The 26,346-nt window shown below is 36.4% G+C and overlaps 2 protein-coding genes across 3 annotated transcripts in view; one reads left to right on the top strand and one right to left on the bottom strand.

The window, feature by feature from the left end:
- The window catches only part of PIP4P2 (phosphatidylinositol-4,5-bisphosphate 4-phosphatase 2), a 724,054-nt gene that overhangs the window by 241,274 nt on the left and 456,434 nt on the right, over positions 1-26,346 (bottom strand). The window lies entirely within an intron of this gene.
- The window catches only part of SLC26A7 (solute carrier family 26 member 7), a 144,034-nt gene continuing 134,912 nt past the window's right edge, over positions 17,225-26,346 (top strand). For both annotated transcript variants that reach the window (XM_050802618.1, XM_050802617.1), the window contains exons 1-2: positions 17,225-17,358; positions 17,478-17,783. In XM_050802618.1, the coding sequence (XP_050658575.1) occupies positions 17,591-17,783 (193 nt within the window). In that variant the 5' untranslated portion in view covers positions 17,225-17,358; positions 17,478-17,590. The remainder of the gene's footprint in view (positions 17,359-17,477; positions 17,784-26,346) is intronic.

The following is a 26,346-nucleotide window of genomic DNA, read 5'->3' as shown; positions in this document are numbered from 1 at the left end:
CTGATGGATTAAGAGTCTGAGACTTTGAATCACTGTGTTCCAATTTGCAGCTTCTGGTGGATTATTTTAAATCCTAAAACTGTAAGAAAAAAAATGGAGCCAGTAGTTTCGGTTTCTGATCTCCAAGCAGGGGGCAAATACTGTATGACACAGGGAACTGTGTATGTATATGTGCGCGCGCGTGTGTGTGTGTGTGTGTGTGTGCACATGTGAGCATTGTCTTTCTTCCCTGTTTTGATTCTTTACCATGGCTAGGCAGGAACTGGAGGTCAGAGAATTATCTGACATTACTCCAATGGCTTTCCTTTGATATAATAAGAACTTCATAGTCATAGTGATGAGTCTTCATGTCATTTTTTAGAAAAGTAGGTATAGGAAATCTTCATCTATTATTTTGTATAATTTTGTTATTGTGTAATAAAAACTACCTAAGATTTTCAAGCTCACAAGTTCTTTTAGGACCAGAATGACTAAGAAAAATAAAATTAATCTGAAATTAGGTTTTTCTCTGAATGTATTTTTAAAGTACATATGCAATAAATAAAGGACTACTTTCCTGATAGAAATTTTCATGGAACTCAAGTCTTTCAATGTAAGCATTTTCAGATTTATTTCTAACCAAAATATGCTATTTTTATTTCCCATCATATAGAGTCTGTATTATGAATGAGAATTCTAATACACTGTTTTTAGAGCAATATTTAGAGAAACTCAGAGAATCTGTGATGAAAAGATATCAGGTATTTTACTGCTGATTCCAAACTTCACTTTCCATGAAAGGAAAACTTTATTGTTAAAACAAAAAAAGTCCTTTTCCAGTCCTTTTCCACTACAACATACTATGTTCCTTACAATATTAAGTATATTCCCTCTTGTATTTTACCAGTAGATTTTCCAGGGCATGTGCCCCATAACCAGTTTTTTTGGGTTAAACATGTCTTGCTGAATTTGAGAGGCATCTAAAAAATCACATTGGCTTGATTTGGGGAAATCAGAGTGCCAGAATGCTTGAATAGCTGACAAAGAGTGGGGAGACCTAGTGATAATGTTTTCAGACATCCTAAATTGGCCTATTTCATGGAGCTAGTGTTTGTTGACAGAACATTCACAAGGCTCAAAGCATTGTATAAAAGAATCAGGCACTGCCTATGCATAACAGACTTGTAATACACCTCTATGAAGCTTCAATCTAAACAAAATGTTGCTTTTACTAGGGGAAAAGCATTTAGAGAATACAGATGATTGAATGAGTTGATCTCTTGGGGCTCCTGTGATTCCAATAAAGGCTATGCATTTTTGAAAGCTGGTGATTACTGACAAATTAAGGCTTGACAATTCTAGCCAAGAATGTGCTTAATGTTCATCGGGAGAACTGAATTATATTGGGAATACTTCCAAGTTGGTGGAGAATGCCTTGGGTTTTAAAGATGCTGCCACAGTCTTGCCTGATTGTATTTAAATTGTACTTTTTGATATCCTGGTGAGACCCTAATGAAAAAGAAACCACCAAACAGAGGATAATTTATTTCAACCTAGTTAAGATTCATCGGATCGAGGCTTGCAATAATGCAAAATAGGATAAGTGCAGAAGAGGAGAAGAGGAAACATCAGGAGAAAAAGGAGAGAAGTAGGTCACTGAAGAGACAGCGTGGAAGAACAGTAGACAGCTTTTCCCTTAGAAAATGTGGGAGAGGGGCGGGGTGCAGTGGCTTATGCCTCTAATCCCAGTACTTTGGAAGACCGAGGCAGGCGGATCACCTGAGGTCAGGAGTTCAAGACCAGCCTGACTAACATGGCAAAACCCAGTCTCTACAAAAAATTCAAAAATTAACTGGGCATGGCAGCACGCACCTGTAATCCTAGCTACTTGGGAGGCTGAGACAAGAGAATCACTTGAACCTGGGAGGTGGAGGTTGTAGTGAGTGGAGATTGTGCCACTGCACTCCAGCCTAGGCAACAGAGCGAGATTCTGTCTTTAAGAAAAAAAAAAAAGAAAAAAAAAAAAACAGAAAAAGAAAATATAGGAGAGGGGTGGGGAACCTTAAATCTCACCTTTCAGACAAATATGTTCTTGAAAGCTGAAGAGGCAAAGCAACTTGTCTCAAACTACACCTAAAAGTCTCAGCTACCTCTGTTTTAGTTCAATGTGTTTTATTGTCAGTCCACCTATGCTTTGGTCATAGAGTCCTCCAGAAAGCCAGAATCGCTACAACAATCTTTTGAACTTCCTTGTTGTTACAGACATACTATTTTTAGACATGTGAGTGAGTTACTGTCTTCCAGCCCCCAGAACAACCTTCCATTCTCTTTTACTGCCTTCACTCTGTCCATGGACTCTTCTCCAAAAATCTTAAGGATGATATTCAAATCTGGGTTTCCAGAAACATCTGCTTATTCCAAATTGATCAGGGGCAGAGGTAGAAAACTGAAACAAGAATAGATTTAATACTGGTTTATGTGAATCTTGAAATTATTTTCCTAATCAACTTAGTTTAATTTCTTTTTCACTAGTATAATCCTCAGTTCTCTGACAGTTCTGGTATCTGTTTTCTTCATGTCCTTCAATGGATGACTACCGTCTTTCCGGGTGTGAAATGTTGGTTAGGAATACATTTTGGAGCTCACGAGTTATATAACTTAATCGGCTTTAAGCAAGTCTATTGGACATATCACAAACTTTTCTTTTTAATTCTACTCAAAATGTTAAAGCTGTTATTTTTCAGAGTGGCCCACCAAACCCTTCATTAATTAGTGTGTGCATTAGGAAGCTCTTCTAGGTCTCTTAAGAAGTAGAGTAGTTGCCAACCATTTAGCCATTACTAAAGCAATGACACATAGTCATTGTTATTGCATTCATTAAAATTGGGTGGCCCTTCTGTTAATTTTTTTTGAATAAAAGTGGGGCACAGAGACTTGGTAGTGAAAGACACCTGTTTTTGCCTTTTTTTCAGCTTCATAAAATACTTGCTCCATTCTCAAGTCCCATGAGGGAATTCAGAAATTAAATGTTGAAGTATTTGATGCTGTTAAATAAAACAGCCAAACTTGAATGAAAACCCTATATATTTTTTTCAAATGGGAAAATTGAAAATAATCTTTTCATTCAATGAATAGGCTTGTCATTGTTGCGAAACAGTCATTGTTTCTTTCTCTTTCTCTCTCTCTTTCTCTCCTTCCTTCCTTCCTTCCTTCCTTCCTTCCTTCCTTCCTTCCTTCCTTCCTTCCTTCCTTCCTTCCTTCCTTCCTTCCTCCTTTCCTCCCTCCCTCCCTCCCTCCCTCAGTGGTGTGATCTTGACTCACTGCAACCACCACCTCCTGGGCTCAAGTTATCCTCCTACCTCAGCCTCCTGACTAGCTGAGATTACAGGCATGAGCGATCATGCCAGGCTAATTTTTTTTTTTGTAGAAAGTGGGTTTTGCCATGTTGCCCAGGTTGGCCTTGAACTCCTGGGCTCAAGCAATCCTTTCACCTCAACCTCCCAAAGTGCTGGATTACTGGCATGAGCCACCATGCCCAGCCCAAGTACCTGGAATTTCAGCAGGGTAGAATTATGTCTCAACTCTGGTAATTGAGGGCTAAGTCCCTAAAGTCCTAAAAATAAACAGCAAGAGAAAAAGGAGAACTAGAGGAGATGGAAAGAAATATTACTGGAGGTACATTCTCACTCATATTTAGGACTGACTTTAAAGAATCTGGCATGCAGTTTCTAATAAATTATCCATGTTCATATCTTTATTCATTTTAATCAAGATGAAAAGAGAAAATCAGAATTCCCACCAGTCTAGGAACACTGAAACAGTGTAAGCTATGAAATATTTATGAGAGATTTTGGGTGAAGGGGCGTCTGGGGGAAGAGAAAACTGCAAAAGGTCTGGGAGCCACAGAAATATTTGGTAATTGAAAATTATTGTCTGGGGATTTAAAAAGTATACCTAAAAAAGATTAGTTCTTTAAAAGGACTGATTTCAAACTGATGTTTAAAATATATGTATTTCTCACAAACTCAGGAAATACTTCCAACAATCATTGATTAATAACTCTTGAGCCATATCTGAGTTGATATATTACCAGTTTTCATGCCAAGTTTACTTAATTTAACCGTCTTTTGACCATTAGGCCATGGGATTCCAGTTTGTGACTTCTATAATATTCTCATATAACAAATAGATTAAATGGGGTCAGAGTAAAATCTCCCCTAAAAGCTACTTGGGATTCTTAACTTAATTTCTCTTGACATTTCTGGAAGTGAACAAAAGCTGCCCTATTCATTACCTTCTGAAAATTTTACTTACATGTATAACTTTATGAACTATAAATCTCTCATCTCTTTGAAAAGCCCTCAAGACAGAAGCTACATAATGTATCTGGAATAGACACTGGTCCCCAATTAATACAGATACAAAATTTGTAACCAGATATTTATATCTTAATTTGTGTTTTGGGAAAGTTTCTTTTCCAAAAGAAAAGCATAGATATTCTTAACTGCATGAAAAAGAAAATAGAAACCTCTAACCTAAATAGAATGAATAGCAATTTGAGGCTGGTAATTGAGGAAGTCTCAAGTTTCATATTTCCAGCTTTGCTCACTTATCCCTCCCCTTATGCCAAAGTTTTCAGGGAATAATAGAGTTAGGAGAAGGTTTTGGAAGTCCAAAGTACATCTGAGTAATTTCATAATTAAACCCTCCTGGTGTGTTTCTTTAATAAAAGTAGGTAAGGACAGCAGATACCCAATGCCCTCATGTTGTCGAGTGTGCATCATTTTAATGAGACAAAATGAGATGAGTTGATGTAACAGGTTACAGAAAATTTTACCGTCAACATTATCACTGATATGAATTCAATAACTTCTGTGCAGATAAAAAAACCTCACAAATTTTATCCAGGTGTTCTTAATTGTTCATTATTGACTTCACGGCCACTAGATGACACTGTTGCTTTAAGAGTTAGTGCAAGAAGAGCCATTAATGTAAAAGTTATACAGGAAGCACTATTGTAATAAACATATCATTTATAGTTTAAATGTGAGTGTCTGATTTCCCAGTTCTGAAACTCAACTAATACTGATTGTCAATATTATTCCAAATAGTTCTGACATTACTATTTTCTACATAAAATTTATATATGTGCAGAATAAAACAAACAACTACAGCCTCTACTCCCAGTGCCATTCATCACCACACCAGTGTCTAATGTTTATCAACTGTTTACTCTGTAACAACATTTGTGCTTTGTACTTTAGGTCAATTATTTCATTTAATCCTTCTGTCAACCAAACTTGCAGAAGATTACATAGCTACGAAGTGACAGAACTGGAATTCAAACCCCATTTGACTGTTACTACTACCTGCTATCATTGACAGATGTGCTCCCTGGTAACACAGCAAGCTGGTGGCCAGGGGTAGAACATACCCTGAACTCTGTCATGGTATTTCCAATCCAATTCACTACTCCAAAATCCAGAAGATGCCCATTTAAATTTGTGTGTCTGATAAAGGACTTTTTAATATATGTCTCAAGCAAAACTGTGAATTTCAGATAAACAACAACATCATTTATTTTTTGTGTGAGTATATTCCAAATATTGTTGGGACATAGCTACACTATAATTTTTTCTTGTGTATCTGAAATTCACATTTAACTAGGTGTCCTATATTTTTATTTACTAAATCTGGCAATGCTTAGCTATTACTCCAGTTAAGGTGGGGCAGTTTAACAAAAAACTCAATTTCTTTCCTCTCTATTTCAGATTCTCTCCTTTCTCGATACTTCTCCCTGAGAAATACATATTTGTCTTTTTAAAGGACGCTCCTGTAATCAGTGCCCTTTATCCCTTTACTTCTTATCTCTTTCCAGACTTGCTCCATCTGGCATCAGCCTGCCTGCCTCATTTTCACTCTTTTTCTGTCTACCATGTCTTTTCCTCCTCTATAAACATGATTAGAGATTTCTACCTTTAAAAACCTCAAGTTTTAACTGCACCCTATTTGATTATACTTCTTAAAAGCATATCCCCTATTTCCTTATCACTCATTTACTCTTCAACTGCAATCTGGTTTCTACACCCAACATTGTAATAAAGCTCTTCTTGCATAGGTCACTCAGCAAGTTTCTAATTGCTAAATTCCAGACGTTTCTAAACCCTCATCTTTTTTTGTTTTCTCTGTATTTGATATTGTTCCATCTCTAATCCCATACTTCACTCTGTTGGTATTATTTCCGAGGGTTTAATCATCACCTTATTGTGGTGGATTCCAAAATTTCCATTCTCATTTCTCTTGTAATAGTGTTCATAATATCACCATATACAGTCACATGCAAACATTCCTCTTTGACATTTTTGGACCCCCAAATTTTTGCTATATTATGTTGCTTTTACCACTGCTGTATTATTGAATCTTTACTTTTGATTTTCAATCTAATTATGTTATAAACAAAAGTAAAAGGAGCCTGTAAAGGGATTAAAAATTCATAGGAGAGACATTATATTCCTTTTTTTTTTTTTCTATTTCATTTTCCTTATCTCATGATCATCCTGGGGCTGGCAGGAATAAAAGGCATATTCTTAGGTGGGATTCTTTATTTTTCTTCATTGTGGATAAGTTGAGCTCTCTCAAATTTTTATGTGTGTGTGTGTGTGTGTGTGTGTGTATGTAATTTGCCTTATTACTAATATCAAGAATACATTCAAAAACGGCACTTTAGACCTTGAACGCTTAAGTCTTTGGTCCTTGGTTTTAAAGACTCCTGCAATTCCAGTTACGTTAAGTATCTTGAAATATATCTCTCTCTCATTCTTGAGTCTTCCTTGGGTATGGAAGCTGTGTCAAAAAATTCTGATCATCCTACATAATTTTTAAAGCAACCTATTAAGACAGTGACTCCAAATAATAAGAACATTTGTAGGGTAGAAGACGTTGGACGTATATATTTAATTAGATGGATATTTTATTTTAAATACCAGTTAGTAAAAAGCTCATAAAAATAATTCCTTCTCTATGGACATCTACAAGGATTGATAGACATAAGTACTATGTGCTACTAAGCGTATTTATAACTTCTTATTTTGGCCCTAGTTTTAAGTGCAATAAAATCTTGTTTTTATAGATTATGTATACCCAGAGCCAATTTCTTAAAAATGATATATAGATGAGGCCAGACGCGGTGGCTCATGCCTGTAATCACAGCAGTTTGGGAGGCTGAGGCGGGCGGATCACGAGGTCTGGAGTTGGAGACCATCTTGGCTAACACCATGAAACCCCATCTCTACTAAAAATACAAAAAGAAATAGCCAGGCGTGGTGGCGGGCGCCTGTAGTCCCAGCTACTCGGGAGGCTGAGGCAGGAGAATGGCGTGAACCCGGGAGGCGGAACTCGCAGTGAGCCGAGATTGCGATCGCCCCACTGCACTCCAACCTGGGCGACAGAGCGAGACTCCGTCTCAAAAAAAAAAAAAAAAAAAAAAAAAAAAAAAAAAAAAAAAAGATATATAGATGAAAATATTTCTGCTAGCTCTCCTAAGAAATTGCCTTAGATTAAAAATTCCTAGATCAGTAATGATAGATTCACACTATGCACTATGTTGTGGTTATATCCACTAATGGCTGTGGCAGGTATGGGTCTATGCAAACTTTCTTACGGAACATAATGCTTCAGAATTCCTCTCCACTTTGCATTTCAGTATTTCAATTCAATAACTAATTCATCTTTGTTGACATAGGATTGACACAGATGGATTTGAGTTGTTTCTCAAGGGGCTAAGTAGACAGGTTTGAAAGGAATTACAAACTGGGTAAGATTGTCCATCCCAGGAGAAAAGGAAAACATTTCATTCAAATTGAATAATGGTGGGAAGTAAGACATATATAGTATCATTCCTTTATGTTTTTAATGTATTAATGCATATTAAAAACAACTCAAAACTGCTGAAAGACTTAAACATTATCCAAATTATCTTAGCAAATAATGAAATTTATGGAAGCTAACAACTAACATCTATCAGCGCCTCTCTTGTGTGCCAAGCATTGTCCTTGGTACTCTACTTATCTAAATTCTTCCCTCAAAGACCTTGAAAAGTTGGCATTGAGTTTTGGCTTTGGTGGGATTGAATTTCAGCTTTGCTTGCCAATGTTCTGGTTGGTTGTCTGGTTCCATATTACAATACTTCAAGTATTTATTTGTTTGTTATGCTCCTTTTGACATGAATAAAAAGTAAAGTTCCATAAGGACTGGTTTACTTACTCTAGTATATGTATTTTACTGCTAGTAATATAGTGTATATGGTACACAATATCATCCCAATCTGTGTGCAATGTAAACTTTGAAACATCTAGAGTAAATTTCAGTAGTGTTACTAATTAATGGGGAGAATGAGAACTCTAGAACTATTCCCTATGTGCTATTTCTTGAAGTGAAAGAAATGCTTTGTGGAAGGTCTAAAAAGTTTCTTAAAAGTTTGCATTTTCAACAAACTAAATTGGCTTATAAACTTATTCTGCATCTTCCAATAAATGAGAAACTTATAATTATTCACTGTCCCTTTTCCTATTATAGTACTTTGACCCCCACTGTCTGAGTTATACTTGGGCATTTAATTTGACTTCCCGAGACAAATAAGCTTGAGCACTACAAATTTCTGAATATTATTATGTGCTGTTTGTGAACAAGTCATTAGTGGTAGCCTATATTTAAATTAGGTTTTCAGTTGTGGAATGTAAACTAGCAAGTAAAAACAAGTGCAAAAGAAAAATATATTCCATGGCTTTAAGATCCTGGGAAAGCATGAATGCTCTAAATTCTTACTGGGAATTCAATTGATCCAGAAAACTAGACATCAGTGAGTGTTGTGGAAGTAAACACACAACAGTGTTGAGTGAGACCCTCAAAAGATGAGTTTATTATAGGTCCAGGGCCATGTAAAATGGTGAGCCAGAAAAGCCTCATTGGCACATGGAAAAAATACTGTCCAATAAAAATGACATCATTAGCAATGATTCTTTGACACTCGTACCCTAATAATTCGACTTCTAAGGAAACAATCAGAAATCTGGGGTCGGGCGCAGTGGCTCACCCCTGTAATCCCAGCACTTTGGGAGGCCGAGGCGGGTGGATCACGAGGTCAGGAGATCAAGACCATCCTGGCTAACACGGTGAAACCCCGTCTCTACTAAAAATACAAAAAATTAGCCGGCCGTGGTGGCGGGCGCCTGTAGTCCCAGCTACTCGGGAGGCTGAGGCAGGAGAATGGCGTGAACTCGGGAGGCGGAGCTTGCAGTGAGCCAAGATAGCGCCACTGCACTCCAGCCTGGGCGACAGAGCGAGACTCCGTCTCCAATAATAATAATAATCAGAAAAATGAAGAAAAATATTGAGAAATATAAATATCTTCTGAATTCTTATCAAAGTGTGTTGTGCATTTTGCTCTGTTGATCCTTAACACGAAGAATACAAAGCCATGAAGCTTAACAGTAAAAACAAATTTTTAAAGTCAACTTTAAAAATTGAGTTTTAATTTCTAAATAATATACATGAGAATTGTTGGTTATTTTTTAACATTGCACACTTACTCATATTTCTATGGACACAATAATTGTCTTGAAAAACATTCTTTGTTGCAAGGAAGAGGGAACCCTAAAAATAATTATCAGCCCTCCATCTTGGAATAATCCCCTCCTTTGCACATAAAAAGCTGAGTGACCATATCTTAAAATGATGGTCCATATCTATAAAATGACCATATCTATAAAAGTGACCATATCTATAAAGATGATTTTCACATTGCTTGTGTCCTTTCAATTAGGAATGATCTTTTGGTACTATTTCAACTTTAAGAGATTTAATGAGGCTAACAAGATAGAGGCTAGTTTTGAATTTTCCCTGGTTTTGAAATTTCCCCCTACATGTCAAACACTATTTGGCAGTGTTCAGTAAATTTATTTTTGGACTTACACCTTTGGAACAATATAGGCTGTATGGAATATTTTAGCCATTTTTCTTCTCAGTAACACAATAGTTTTGAATATTTCATTTTTTCCTCTGCAATTATTATCGCTTCCAGGTAGGAACTCTCTATCTAGCTCCAGTCTAATGAAGTTTTTAGATAAACTTCAATATCTTTTAATAGAAGTACTATATTGAAAAGTTACATGACTGCTGAAAACATAACATATTTGATTTCAGTAATTAGTTTGATATGAATTCTCCATATCTTTTGGGACAACATGAAAAAATTCCCTTTCATTGTTCTCAAATAATGCCTACTAAGGAATAAATTTTGATATGAAGTACAGGGACTTGTAACTATGTCTGGTTTTTCTTTTTCATGAATGATTTTAATAAAGACTTATATACAGCATTCTTAATCAATTTTTTAGTAATGCCATGGAGTAAATTATATTCCACCAATATTCATATGTTAAAGCCCTAACCCCCAGTGTGAAGGAATCTAGAGACAGGGCCTTTGGGAGGCAGTTAGGTTTGGATAAGTTCATGACAGTAGGGTCATCATGGTGGCAATGATACCCTAATAAAGGAAGAACCAGAGAGTTTTCTTCCTCTTTCTCTCTACCATGTGAGAATGCAGAGAAACAGTGGCCATCTGCAAGCCAGTAAGACAGCCCTCACCAGGGAGCTGAATCAGGTGACACTTTGATCTGGAACTTCTCAGCCTCCAAAACTATGAGTGATAAATTCTTGTTTAAGCCACCCAGTTTATAGTATTTTGTTATAACCACCTCAGCTGATTAGAACTGATAACAAAGTTTGGAGGAATAGCTAATATAAGTGAAAAGCATGATTATCAGTATTGATAATAACAGATTCAGATTAAAAAGATTTTGATACAATGAATTAATTGCCTAGATTCAAGATATCAGACAAGGTTTAATATAAAATGTTGTGGTTAAATTTTGTAAAAATCTCCTACATAAAAATATATAGAGAATATATCATTTAAACAGCGGTGGATTTGCAAAAAGTTAAAATTTAATTGTGTGGTTATGTTTATGCTTTTAAAGTCAGAACACAGCTAAGAATTGTGTAAAATTTTGGTATCACATTCTAAAGTGAAAATTGGCAAGCTGTAGCGGGTCATAGGGAGGGTGATCATAATGTTGGACAGTTTGAAAGCCATATTATACAATGGATAGCTTCAGTGTCTAGCCAGTTTTGAGTAATTGGGACTAGATTTACCCTCCTGCTTAAAACAAATAAAAATAACCTGATACAATATATAAAATAGTGGTGTCAAGATTGTGGACATCAGTCAGTAGAGGACTGATCTTGGAAAGATGGAAAATAAACAAAACAAGCATTAAGATTATCCCATCTTCTGTTAGAAAAGTTTGCAACCATGGTGCCGAAAAGTGGGGGTGGAGGAGAACTCAGGAGGAGGCTGGCAGTCTTCATAGGTTGAAGAGAAGGAGCTGAGTCTGGAGACTCCAAAGCAGCTAGATTTCACATGGCACAGTACCAGAGAGAGGAGAGACACACTGACTCAGATATCTGCACATGCAGAACGTTCAACTAAGTAATGATCAGGACGTGAATGGGAGGAACCTACTGACACTGGGGAATGATTAAAATGAGTAATCTTAGGAACTCACATAGCTTCCATGTTTTCATCACAGTTCATGTTTTCATTAGCCAGAGTAAAAAAAAAATCTCACAATCCACAGACAAAGAAGTAGCAAGATGGTAGATTTAAACCCAACCACATAAATAATTACATTAAGTGTAAATGGTCTAAAGAAAGCACAGGTCATCGCATTGGAAAAAACAGCGAGACCCAACTGTATACCACTTAAAAGAAACTTGCATTAAATATAAAGACATAAATAAAAGTAAAAAGATGAAAATTATATTATGAATAACTGAAGGAACTTAGTATGTGTAGTCGCAAAATGAGATACAGAAGAGAGACAGAAACATAATCTTCCAATATACACATATTTCCTTTAGCATAGAGGTTAATGTTTCTAGAAATAGGATTGCTAAAGCAAGTTACAGACACACAATTATGTAGTGCTTAGGGAGGTGAATTTCCTACATGTATATTGGGTAAATCTCTTTTTAAGCGTCTTCAAGTCTTCTTAAGCCGTGATACAGCCATAGTTTATTTTACTTATTGTTTATCAGTTGTTAATCAGAAATGAGAAAAGGCTTTTATTAATCCTCAATTAATTATTTTTTACTGCTTTCTGCTTTACCTTGCCTTTTCTTCTCTTCCTTTCTCCTCTTCCTTTTCTTCTTCTTTTCCTTTTTCTTCTTTCTCCTTTTCTTCTTCCTTTTTCTTCTCCCCTCTTTCCCTCTTTCCTTTCTTTTTTTTATGATTTCTTTGAAAATGTCTTATAATATTGTAAAATGTGTTTGAATACATAAATGATTCTTTCCCTAGGCAATTTTTTTCTTGCTGCTTTTTTGTGTTTGTTTGTTTTTGAGAGAGGATCTTGCTCTGTTGCCCAGGCTGGAATGCAGTGGCATGATCATAGCTCACTGCAGTCCTGACCTCCTGAGTTCAGATGATCCTCCTGCCTCAGCCTCTTGAGTAGCTGGGATCACAGGCATGAGCCACCATGCCCAGCTAAATTTTTCAATTATTATTATTATTATTTGTAGAGATGAGGTCTCACTATGTTTCCCAGACTTGTCTTAAACTCCTGTGCTCAAGTTATCCTCCCACCCCTGCCTCCCAAAGTGCTAGGATTTTAGGTGTGAGCCACTGCACCTGGTCCCTAGGCATTTTGTGACTTCACTTGATTTATATTCCTTTTGCCCCTATTATGTATCAAAATAGATCACATAATATGAAATAATAGCAGAAAGAAAAAACACACTAAAGAAACTATTGGAAAGTTCTATTCAATCCAAAGAAAGCCAAGTAAGACATGTTGGCAATCATTGTTAAGAACATAGAACTTTGCTCACTCTACTGTACTGGTTGGCCTATCATGAGAAAAATATTAACAGCACTGTTAAGGACTGTAATTAACTTATCTATGTGCGTCCATATTTGAATGTAAGAGTATTTTTGAAATAAACAGCGCCATAGAATATTAGAACTCTTTAGAGGGTTACACTAAATTAATTAGGCCTGAAGCTGAAGAACTAATTATGTGTTATGTGTCATTGGGACTGGGTTCTTAAGTAGCAGATTTTGCCTCAATAATTGGGGAAATGAAGTTCTAACAATACAATGTTAGAAAATTGGAATAGGTTATTTTTCTAAGCCTTTTAATTTTAGAAATTGGAAGAATTAAAACAGAGGTTGGATTCAGGGATGTGCCTATATGAAACTTTGGGTAAATTTAAAAAAAAAAAGCACTCTGTTTGGTAGACTTAACACCAATTACGCACTTTGTGTGGACGTATCCCCATGCCAGCTATGTGGCTTGGTGGGTAGAGTATGGCCTTCCTTAGGATCAGCCTTCATTTTTCCTCTCAAGTGGGAGCCTTTTACAGTGTCTTCTTAGAAATGCTGTAGATCAACTTCCTGAGGTAGGTATGAGTTTGGGGTTGATAACTTCCAATGTCTGATCTATATTTTTCATTGTAACTAGATATAAATCAGTGCCTTAGGTGTCCTAATCTCCACAGAGACCACATTCAAAGAAGCCTCATGTCAAAATCAAAAGTATTATGAGAGGAATTTCACTCTTTACTTACGTCTCTCAGAAACCATTAAACGTGATTCCATTTATAACCTGCACAGCATTTCTCAAAAGTCTCTTTCTTCACTTGAGCCTGGTCAAATTCCCTCACACTTCATAATTGCCCCAGAGAACCTCACATGCCAACCCGCTATAAATTCTCTCTGAAGCCCCAACCCATGAAGGTGTCTATCTATTGTTTGTCTCCTTTGTTTCTTCTGCATTTCCCATCTGGTTTTTCTTCTCTTCGTGCTCCAGATTTTATAATATTAGAAAAAAAAACTGTGTTAAAAAAAGAACTTTCCTTAGATTGTGAGAGAACTGGGAGAAGTTGAGCAAACAAAGATAAAAATCTCATCTTATTTTTCTCCTAGAACCTTTATTCTCATTTTCTCTCCACTTGGTTATCTGATTCTTTAACAGCACAACCTGGAAACCAGTATGAGATAAATTAAATGATTTTTGGGTACTTTTGGATGAACATTTGTATGTTAATACTTACTGAGTGAATCCAATGTCTGCAGCTCCTTCTACTAAATTCTAAATAAGAAGCAAAGCAATTTATGTGAATAATCCCTACTCAGAAGGAATGTACAATCTCATGAGTCAGACTGGATAAAAATCACATGAAATAGATTTAAAGGAGGAAAACCAATAAACAGTGAAAATGACTACAGCTCTATATGTACAAATACACTGAGAGTTACCTGAATGTTCATTACACAGCATAAACAAAACTGTGGAGAAACCAGGGAAAGTTTCATGGAAGAGGTAAACATTGAGTAAATGTTTAGAAGATGTAAAAGACCATGTAACTAGGGAAATTAATATAGAAATAGGTGAGTGCACCTGTAATCCCAGCTACTCCAGAGGCTGAAGCAGGAGAATCGCTTGAACCTGGGAGGTGGAGGTTGCAGTGAGCCATTGCACTCCAGCCTGGGGGTTAAGAGCGATACTCTGTCTAAAAAAAAAAAAAAAAAAAAAAAAAAAAAAAAGGAAAAGTAATGGCCAAGAGATCATGAGTATACTTACTTGCTGCAACAGAGAGTCCCAGCAGGCTGAAATACTTTTTTTTTTTCCCCCTCAAAGGGAATGCCACTCTCCACCTTCTGAGCTCCTGTATGACTCATTGCATGACTTGACTGTTACTTATCACATTCTGCCTTGAGTTAGTTGTACATGTTTTGATTTTCTTCATTAAATAACAACTCCTAGAATATAGATATACTAGCTACTCCTTTCCCTTCCCTTTTCTGTAGCACTTCACACAGAGTCTAGCAAATTGTCATTGTTCAATAAAAACTTGCTGAATTAGAGTTAATGAGAAGCTAGTGAGTAGAAGGTCAGTAGGGGAGCAGAGAAGGACTGCAATGCTTCCACTAATGAGTTTAAGTTTGATATTGGAGATAACTGAAATTCAAACATACCAGTGACGTAATCAAAACAAGATTTTACAAAAATCTTTCTGTTAATCCATGTATGAAGTGGAAGATAACAAGTTCATCTTTTTATTTGTATAGGTATTATCCCAGATGTTAAGAAAGAGATATTCCATATAGATGGTACATAGTGTTGAACTGTAAGCTACTTTTACTCATTGAAACTTTTGAATGAATACACTTAGGCTTCTTGAATTTTACAGGCTGTTCAAGTTGCTTTGAGAATCTTATGTGTGTGAATAAATTTCTTCATAATGGTTTTTCTTTCTTTCTGGCATTGCTGATTGTAAATAGGAGTGATCCATGCTCTGGTTTGGCATGTTTTAAATAATATGTATGCACATGGAATTTGAAAAAAAAAAAATCTGGAATTGGAATTCCAGATTTAAGCTTCAAAAAAGAATTTTAGGAAAGATTTATTCTAATTTTAAGAAATTTTTAAACTGAGAGACTTCAGAACTATTTTATTTAACTAATTTCTACTCTCTCCTGGTCTTAAAATGTTTTAGAACAATTGCTATTGCTATATGATTTAGGTACTTCTATTCACCTTCAATTAATAAAATCCTTTTCATGTGAATTTTTTGTTACTGGAATTTAACACAAATTTAAAAATGATTGAAATTACACAAATAATAGATATTGATTGGTGATTTCAGTTAAGCTTTCAATTGTTTTTCTCATATTGTTAACATACATTTGAATTTATGACCTAGATAGGATTTGAAAAAAAAAATCTTGTGGTTACTTTTATTATAAAGGTAATACATAATCAGTGTATGTATAGCTTCTGAATTTCTTTGGGTATATAATAAATGGAGTATATAAAACAAAAGTAAAGATTGCTTTTTGTCAAGGAAAAGCAGTATAATGTTTCAAGCATGAATTTACAATTATTTGGTGAGTCCATCTCTCATACCAAGAGGATAGGATTAAAATGCTACAACTTAGTCTCTAAATGGGGCTCTCTCTACAGGTCCCAAACCTGAACTATTGAATGGTTTAGAAATTTAATATAATGTAAACAGTTGGACAAACAAAGCAGTTTCTATTTTATAAGTATAAATAAAGTCCCCCCACCCCCCCATCCCCTCCGCGTCTCTTCGTTGGATTTAAAAAGAAAGGTATTTTTGCACAGACACAAAGCCAGAGATTTCATCTTTAGAAGATGGAGAGTAACTCTTCACTTTAATTTAAAAACAACGGGAAAAAGTGCAGCAAGAGACCTTAGAAGTAGCCAAGGGATCCAAGTACTTTGTTATTATAAAGGCTTCCAGAAATCAGATTTCTATTCTCCAAACAAATGGGCATTAAAAAGGCCTCAGCAAACTATTTATATGGTATTCTTTTCCTTGGCTATACAATTTTAGTTAGTATATTGCCTTTTTGGTTTAATTCCAATGGCACAGTTCATAGATTTAAGTGTTTTTTTTTTCTTTTGGAGGCTAAGCAAAATGATCATAAAATAAAAATCTTTGACAGTCTGTTCTACTATAAAATATAACACCCCTTCTTAAAAAGAGAACACCTACTCCCAAAAGTTATACAAAAAAAAGGCAGCACCATAAAAAAAGCTAAGGAACTTCAGTTTGAAACATATGACATTCCTCAGTAATTTTCAGTTACAATAGAATGAATTACAGGACTTAGAGAAACCATCAGAGAAAACTGAATGAACAGTTTCAGAGACAGGGAAGATCCCCTGTCACAAATATGTGCTCATTGTGATACTTATTTTCTTAGCCCATGAGATGAAATTTCCCTTTGTTTATGAGAACTAGTTACTCCTTTCCCAGACTGGGCAGTAGCTATCTGAATGTTTCTGTATGAATGAAAACTCATCTGCCAGGGAATAAAAATGGCAAGGACCTTTAGCAATGCCCTGTTATGTTTCTGAATTTTGTAGAACTGGCAGTCATCTGATAATGTTGAAAATATATAGCTCTCAAAGAAATAGGGCTGGATTCTCCGAATATGTTTTGCACAACAGATCCCTCTGGCAGTTTTATGATTTTGCACAGCTTGTAGGGAGAGACTGGACTAGCTGGATGTTTCCTGGTTCCATTAGCATAGCCCAGCCCACTTCCAACACACGCCCAGAAGTACCTCATTAACCATTGGGATTGCAGCCAAAAACATAAGACTACAGTGAATATAAGGGGAATTACTGGCGAGAGAGCTGTAGACCAACTTAACACCGAACCCATTACTTTTCCAAGACCAGAAAAAAATATTACATGTACCGGAACTACTTCTTCAGATAAGAATTCAAGGTTTTAATCTATAGTTTTAAAATCTAGAATAATTAGCTGTATCATAAAAAGACAGCTGCATATATTGAAGTGCTTCTGTTAATCTCTCTCTCTCTTTTATTTACTTATTTTCTGGGCAGCTTTGACATTGTAAACCACAGACGAATTGGAGCTTGGCATTGAAAGGAGGTGTTCTGCAATGATTTTTTTTCTTGTTTAGAGAAGTTTACTTCTACAAGAAGATATCTGAAAAATGACAGGAGCAAAGAAGAAAAAGAAAAGCATGCTTTGGGGCAAGATGCATACCCCCCAGTGTGAAGACATTATACAGTGGTGTAGAAGGCGACTGCCCATTTTGGATTGGGCACCACATTACAATCTGAAAGAAAACTTGCTTCCAGACACTGTGTCTGGGATAATGTTGGCAGTTCAACAGGTGACCCAAGGTAATGTATTGCATTTGAATTTCCTGTATTATGCAGAGTAGATGTCACTTTGCTTTCTTGGAATAATTGTATGACCTAGAAAAAACAATTTAGCTAAATAAATGGATATTAACTGTGGGGAAATAAGCATATTGGATATCTTTGGAGAAGTTTTCCTAATTGTCTTTTTTCCTCTGTATTTTGATAGCTATTAAGCATTGAATAAACTTGAATGACATTACGTTTTTTCACTGTTAAAATTCATACTGTTTTAGAGTGAAAGATTCATAATTATGGGAGAATCAGTTTTTATAACATGATCTTGTTGATATAGTTTCCTACTTTCACTGAATCAAGCTATAAAATTCTCCTGGCTTGAACACAATCGTTTTGGAACCTAATTAGCAGCACACAATTACCTGTTGTAGCCTTGAGAGATGATATAAACAAGGAACAAAGCTTTCTGTACATAAAGGAGGCTCTCTGCCAAGATTGGTATTTGCAAAGAGAATCCTGTGTGTCCTTAGAGCTTATGTTTTACTGTGTATGCTGATTTACTTCTGTATCACATTACCTACTACATCTATTTCTCAGTAAGAAATTTAAACTGGTGAGAAGTCTGATTTTAACTTTCCCAAAAGCAGACTAAATGATATTCTGGATTTAGGTAGGTGTTTCTATTGGTGAAAGCTAGGGTGCATGTGTGTGTATTTGTTTGCCTTAAAGATATATCCATTGCAGTTCTTGGCTAATTCAAATAATTTTCTACCTGTAGCAAGGAAAGGAACTAATTTCTGAACCTTGAGAATTTAGAGCAGTTTCCTTGGCATAGACACTGCAGGTTTATATTTCCTTGCAGTTTCACTACCTCCTTGGCTTTAACTATTATTTATATTGTTAAATTATAAACACTCTTTTAATTAAATTATTCTGTAGCTGGAACAAACTGGTTTATGTATTTGTGATTTTAGTATGATTAGGAACATCTGCACTAGTGACTTTAGGATACATAATACTGTCATACTTTATGGGATTCCATTTTACTGAATAGTCTTATATTTTTAATGACCATTTTGCCAATAGCAATGCATGGTAATATTTCAGAAAAATGCAAAGTAAATAACAGGTTTGGGCATTTTTGGACTTGCTTTTATTCAGTTTTAAATTCAAAATGAAACACTACCAATGTACTTTGAAAACTTATGTGATGAACTTTTTTTTTTTTAACCAGATAGTTTCAGCATGTTTTAAATTTATTTTGCTTTAATTTAGTGTAAAATGAAAGAGAATTATGTTTTTAATAATAATTTCAGTTTTTTACCTTTGGAAAATATCAAGTTAATAAGACAATTTGAGGATAAGATAAAGTTATCTATGGTATATCATTAGCGATATTATTTATGTAGAAGTTTCAGTAATTAATTATGTGGCTTTTATTTGGGTATAGATTTTGAGGGATTTTGTTTTATGAGTCATATATTTCACTGGTTATGAAGGGACACATTGGCCAGCCCCAAGACTGATAAGAAGCACAGCACGTACCCAGCCCTAGTGTCTTGGGAAGTTATGAATCTGGCTGCTGGTTCTCTTGGAAGGCTACCAGTGAATGGATAAGACTACACTACAAAAACTTAAACGTTTTTGTTTGTGAAATTTAAGACTAATTATTTTTAAAATGTCTATTCTTTTAAAAACAATTTTCTCAAACTTTTTCATGACCATGTACTATGTATAGAGAGTTAAAAAGTGAAATGCCATAAGCTACCATTTGTTGTAAGAGGCAATGCCGTAAACCCTTGCATACATTATCTCCCTCTATCCTAACAGAATCCCAAGACACAGCAGTCTCCTCTCCATCTTCCACAGGAGAAAATGGAGGCTTAGAAGAGTTAGAAATTTTCCCTGGACCTCATACCTGATAAGTAGTGGAGTCAGGACTTGATTCCAAAGCCAACACCCTTAACATTTTCACTTTATACTGTACATTGCCAAAATAACCAGACTTTTCATAACACTAATGTTATTAGTAATAGAAGACATTTCTTTAGAAAGGTGTGACTATCCTTCCCTTCAAATCACTTTTGTATTAAGGTTTCATCCCTGCAGTTTTTAGATTCAAAGGCAAAGTGACAGGAAAAATAACTAGAGTGGGATACAGAGTAAGGAAGACATTTAGATATCATTTCCTCTTGTTTGTCTGAATACAATATTGGCAGTTATTATCAGCTCAATTTTCTAAGGAAAATTAGAAGAAAGAGGAATAATTTTTGCTCTTGCATCATAACACAAACAATAGGATCAAGCACTTTTTTTTTAGCTTTATCGATTTTTGAAGCAGCTGTTCAGTTACTCAGCATAGTTGAATTATATAAAATTGTCCAATTTAATGTTTCTTTTGACCTACGAAGATGGAAGGTTTATGTTTCAATCTAGTAGTTGCTTTTAGTTCTCTCAAGAGTGCACTTAAATTAAGAAGGATAATGGAAATTCATTTGAGTGTTTTCTATATGTCAAATACCAAGAAGCTGTTTTAAATTTATTTTAATAAAGTAAATCTTTACTTTATTAAAGATTTCCTAATTGTTAAATATAGATGCTTTTCTATTATCAGTAGCATTTTCTGTGTTGACTACAGTCTTTCTGAAATCCTTTATTCTCTTGGTTTTTAGACAGCACTCTTGTTTTTCTCCTGCTACCTGTCTGTCCTTCTCTTCTTATGATTCTCTGCAGATGTTCTGCTTCCCACCAAACATTGGTGTCCTGGAGATTCAAACCCTGGCCTTCTCTAAAAGCATAAAAGATGCTAATCACCTATTAATGAAACTTTCTTCTCAACTTGAGATCTACATATTTATTTATTAATTTTTAAAAACCAGCCAGATTATCAGTAAAATGTGATGTATACACTGCAAGACTACCTTTTCCAGCTTTCTTTGAGGTTAGGTGTTGCCCTGTGATTATATTTTGGCCAAGGGAAAATAAGCAGAAGTATACTTCTTCCAGTCCTAGTCCATAAAAGTCATATATGATCCTCATGTCCCCTATATGCTGGCAGGTATTAGTGCCCAAGGCAAATTTGAAAGCTATGTATTGGAGGTAGCATTGACTCTATCAGCCTTGGTTCCTGAGTGGCCTTGGAGATCCACATATTTAAGTATGCCTAACCTAGAATGTTCTAAATGTACTTCAAATGCAGTGTCTTCTAAAACAAACTGAATGAAACCTCCATTTGAAGCAGAACGATAATAATAACAACAGTAGTTTTTAGGCACAGATACAAGCAGTATTGTAAGAACCCTTGACATATATACAAAACTGAAGCTGGGAGAGGACAAACAACTTGCCTGAAGTCACACAGCAAATGAATGGAAGAGGTAGGATTTGAACTCAAGTAATCTGGCTCCTGAGACTATGCCCTCATCTTTATGCTAAACTTCTTCTCTTAGACAGTCCTGCGCATCATTCTCAACTCTTTCCTCTTTTTGCCACCCTGCCCACTAGCATACGATCAGCTGCCAGCTTCTTTTGTTTCTATCCCCTATCATTTTAACCAAGTAGTCTTGTTTCATGGCCCTGCAGCCGCTGTAATTCTCTGTCTGAACTGTTGAAACCATCATCATCTTGTGGGTCTTCATTCCTTACTCTGTCTCCGCCTGTAGGCCATATTCCATACTGCAGCCAGAATAATCACAAAAATCTGAATGCGTCGATCCTGTTCAGAATTGTTTAATGAACCTCTATTTTCTCTAGAGTAAAAGTCCAATTCTTCAGCATGTCCTATTAGATCATTAATAATCTGGGCCTCTTGATACAAAGCTCTACTCAAAGAGATCTCTCCTCTAAGAATCCCTCCCAATCTCCTAGGAAGATGTTTTCTTCCCTCCTACCCCTTTGTACTTTTTACATATCACTTTGATAGGCATTAACATATTGTATTATAATATCTTGCGACAACTCTTTCCACACTAGTCTGTAAGCTCTGGAAACAAGACAATTTCTTAATCTATATATTCTTACCAGCTTGTGTATTGCTTGGCACATAAATGTTTTTTGGAAGAATTAAAACATTCTAGAAGCCACCAATTGTTCCATTGTAGCATGCCATCACTCTAGAGAGGAAACTGAATTTAAACTAATTCTTATGTTTTATTATACAAATAAATGTAATAAAGATACTGATAGTAAAAAAAATACTTTAAAATACAAGTAATTGATTTTTTCCAACTTCTCTTACTTTCTTGAAGTTACAAATTTGCAGGCCTCCTGACAAATCTGGTAAAAGATACGTTTTCTTTGTGCCAAACAATGTTAATTTTTTCTTCAGCCAACAGTAACAAATATGAATAGTTTATATAAAAGTCCAGATGCCCAGCTTCTCTTGAAAAATCTGGGGAGACGTGGCCATACAGGGCCTACATCCCCATGCGGCAAAATCTGCAGGCCCTTAAGAGAGGCTACTCACTTTTGCCACAGCCCCCACTACTCATATGTTCACTGCCACCCTTCCTGCTGGTATGCCCATTACCTATCTAGCTCTGTGAATGGCTAAATTTGTTTCCCCCGCCAAGACACTTTCTAACATATTTTGTTGAAATGCCTCTAATTTGCCCTTGAATAAAACCTTTATAGGGAGATGATATAATTTTAGCTTCTTCACCTAGAACCACAGAACCTTCAGGTCTGTTAGCCTGGACTCATATATTTCAATATACTTCATTTCTTTATAATGATATGCATTATCTGTTACGATTTTTACAATGCATTCTGGGAAGGAGTCCAGCACCTTTACTAGACTGCCAAAGGGGTGGTTACCCCTCTCCAGAGTAAATAGATATAATATAGAGATGTATAAAATAACATGTAGATGTATTAATTTCAAAGAAAGAAAGATAAAAGAAACTTCAGGTCCTTCTTTTACTAAGTTCAAGTATTTCCTAAAAACCACTTGTATTCTTAAAAGTATTTTTAACATTTGGCAGTTCTCATTAGTAATATCAGGTAAGAGCCTTTATATTTAGTATCTGCCGTGATGTTCTTTAACTGATATCTTGAAGACCTTCACTGTCAAATATATTCTGTAGATAAGCAAACATTTGTAGAGAATGTCATTGACTTAAAACATGTCACCAACATGGGTGGCAAGCTAAGCAGTATAAGACTCTGGTCTCTAAAGCATTTAGTGCACATTGCAGCCTGAATGACCACTTGGGGGAAAGAGTTTCTCTGTTTCCAACATGAAAACTCAAGCATTGAGACAGGGTGGAGACCTGAAATGCATGACTTGCCATATAAGAACCTAATCCACTGGAGTGGAATATGAGAATGTTGGCCTTGCATTCCAAGGGATCACCTAGACTTTTTCTTCCCAAACCATGTAACTTTTAAGCTGCCATAGGGTTGCCTGGTGTTCAAACCACAAGGTTTTGGGCTGCAGACAAAGATGGATGTTCCTTATAATTATGCAGAATGTGTGGCATTGCTGGCACCAAACCTTGTGTGTGGAAGCTGAGCTTCATTGCACTCCTGAGGGCAGCTTAGTGACATGCAGAACAATAAGTGGAAATTCCTGAGGCATACTGCATTGCACAGATTAAAGGCTTGTCTAGGAATGTTTCCCTGCATGGTCTCAGCTTTGGGGATACAGAATCCTAGCATTAGCCACGCATCTCTAACTTAGCTCCCTTAATCACTGTATCTTCCTGCTAGTAACTTTTCTCCAGGAGCAATGGCATCCAAATATTCCTAAATGAGTCTGAAGTATATTTTCCTTACCCCATGAAAATACAGAAGAGCTGTGACACATTTCTGTCTTTTCCTTCTCCATTTCCCCTCATCCCATGACCCAATCCCTCACTATAGCTCTAAGCTTCATTTGGTACTTTTGACTCCCTTTTTAGTTTTCTTTAATGAAAAACAAGATGGTTTAGATGTTAAAGGACCCTGTACTTATTTATGCACTTAGCATAATGCTCCCTATAACATTTAGAGCTGTCCATATGGAAGAACCATGACCTTTAATTTTAGAATGTTGAAAACATGGCAAGATTTGCAACAAAATACATCGGCAGTGAGTGTTAGGATGAGATATGTGGTGTATCTTCTGTTTTTATCTGCTATGAACCATCCCTGCTCTTTTCAGTAACTGTATATCAGATTAGTTTGGGCGAACAACCCCTCTTCCATATTTAGTACAAGTGATTTAGGTGAGGTTCTATTCCTGGCACGGTGGATGGTGTCCAGGCTGATCAGGGGACTGAATGCCTCTACACCAGGATTCTCAAACTGGAGGCCTATTAGAACCACCTTGGGGATTAAAAGAATGCTAATATAAGGGTTCCATCTCTAGCAATGAAACCAGATTTTCTGGAAATTGTGCTCAGGCATTGAGGCATTCTTTCTTCTATTCTTCTTTAAAAATGTTGCGGTTTCTAATGTGAAATAGGTGAGAGCAGGATCTAGCCATAGTTACTGGACCAGGTGAAGGTTTGTGGGCCAAGATGTGATGATTAGCATAGTTCCATACACCTGGCCAGTGACTGATTCAAGAATAAGGTCTGACCTCTAGGCATAAGGATATAAGTTTACTATACAAGGGGTAAACTATTTATTATTAAAATGGTAATGGCAATCTAAATGACCTGAGTGGTCAGTCTGGGTCCCAGTACATGTATGAGACCTTTTAGGCGGCCAAAACTTCCTTTGTGCTGAAACTGATGACCGTAGAGATAATGTGCCTCTACAGTTTCCCAGGACCTCCAAAGCCTGAAAATGAAGCCAATCCAGCAAAATGCATAGCAGAGAGAAACCGAGTCCTGATGACAACTACTACAGCCCTGACTCTTCATTTGCATGTGCACTTTTTCCCTTTGCTTATATAGATTTAAGTTGGGTTTCTTCTAGTCACCTTAATGACACATTTGAGTGCTATTATAGTGTGAATGTGATATATACATTATTTCTAATATTATGAAACCCAGAAAGATAGGTATTATTCTACTTAAGAGCATCTCATGAAAATATGAGCTCTGAACATTAGGTGAATTGGCCCACTTCTAGGACTGCTAAGATGGATTAAAACCTAAAACTGCACTGCTCCATTCCTCATTTTTCACTGGTATCTGTTCCCCAGCTTGCTTCTAGCAAGACAGACATAGCCTGGGTGGGACAGGGGCTGACTCTGAGCCTCCCTTCACATCTACTCCTCAGACTGCCCCTTCCCATGATGACATGTCACCTGCCTTGATAAAATAAAATCCTGGATTTCCCACCAGAAGAGAGCTTTGCTGGTGAGAAGCAATACAATGAGCTATTGCTCTTTCACCTGAGGTTCTCTCACGGCCCTCTGCTCCACAGAGTAGCTTAGGAGGAAAGAGGGAGGGGAGACATGCTTTAATACTGGCCTAAGCATCCATGAATAATAGATTTTACCATGTAGCAGAGGTGACACACAGATGAAATGTTTGAATAAAACTTTACTAAAGGCTAGAGAGCAATGAAAAGGGAAAATAACCAGGCTTACTGCCGTCCGCTTGGTTTGATCCCTCTTGTCTCAGCTGTTTCCTCTATCAGAACAGATGGCATCTCTAATGCTTACTACCCCGTGTTCAGAGCACTACTGCGGACATTTAACCTCTCCCTTTCTGAGTCCAAGAGGAAGGCTTGCTTTGGGCTCTCCTAACCATTTTAACATTGGAGATACCTGCACACAGGCAAGACTTGACTCCTATTCATAGCCAGGAGCCTCAGACAGCAGACAGCATAGTTTCTTCTCGTTTAACATCATTTCTCTAAATAAAAAAATTTTTAAAAACCCACATTTTTCCCCTTCATTCTTTGAGCTTAACTGCCTTTTCCTTCTATACAGTTTGTTTTTCATGAGCTAATCCATTTGTTTTTTATTTTAGGTTTGGAGGTACGTGTGAAGGTTTGTTCCATAGATAAACACGTGTCATGGGGGTTTGTTGTACACATTATTACATCACCCAGTGTATTAGTCCATTCTCACGCTGAAATAACTGAGAGTGGGTAATTTATTTAAAGAAGAGGTTTGATTGAACAGTTCCACATGGCTGGGAGGCCTCAGGAAACTTACAGTCATAGCGGAAGGCACCTTTTCACAGGGTGGCAGGAGACAGAATGAGTGCAAGCGTGGGAAATGCCAGACACTTATAAAACCATAAGATCTCATGAGCCTCACTCATTATCATGAGAACAGCATGGGGGAAGCTGCCCCCATGATTCAATTACCTCCATCTGGTCCCCACTCCACATGCGGATTATGGGGATTACAATTAAGGTGAGATTTTGGGGGGTCACAGAGCCAAGCCATATAACCCAGGTATTAAGCTAATCCATTTTCATGGCTTTACTGCCACGGTTCTACTGGTTAATTGTAGGAATATATTTCCATCTTAACTCTTCCTTCCTAGCTCTAGATATAAATAGCCAGCTGCCTATTGCGCACAATCTCAGTGTCTCCCAGAGACAAATTTTATAACGGAACACATAATTTTTCCTACCAAAAGTAGTCCTTATCCTCCATTCTTTATTATAATGCAAATCACCCCCCATCTACCCAGTTGTT

The sequence above is a fragment of the Macaca thibetana genome, chromosome 8, assembly GCF_024542745.1.
Source record: "Macaca thibetana thibetana isolate TM-01 chromosome 8, ASM2454274v1, whole genome shotgun sequence".
Taxonomy (NCBI): domain Eukaryota; kingdom Metazoa; phylum Chordata; class Mammalia; order Primates; family Cercopithecidae; genus Macaca; species Macaca thibetana.
Note: the sequence above shows the minus strand (reverse complement) of the source record. Positions and strands in the feature narration are given on the sequence as shown.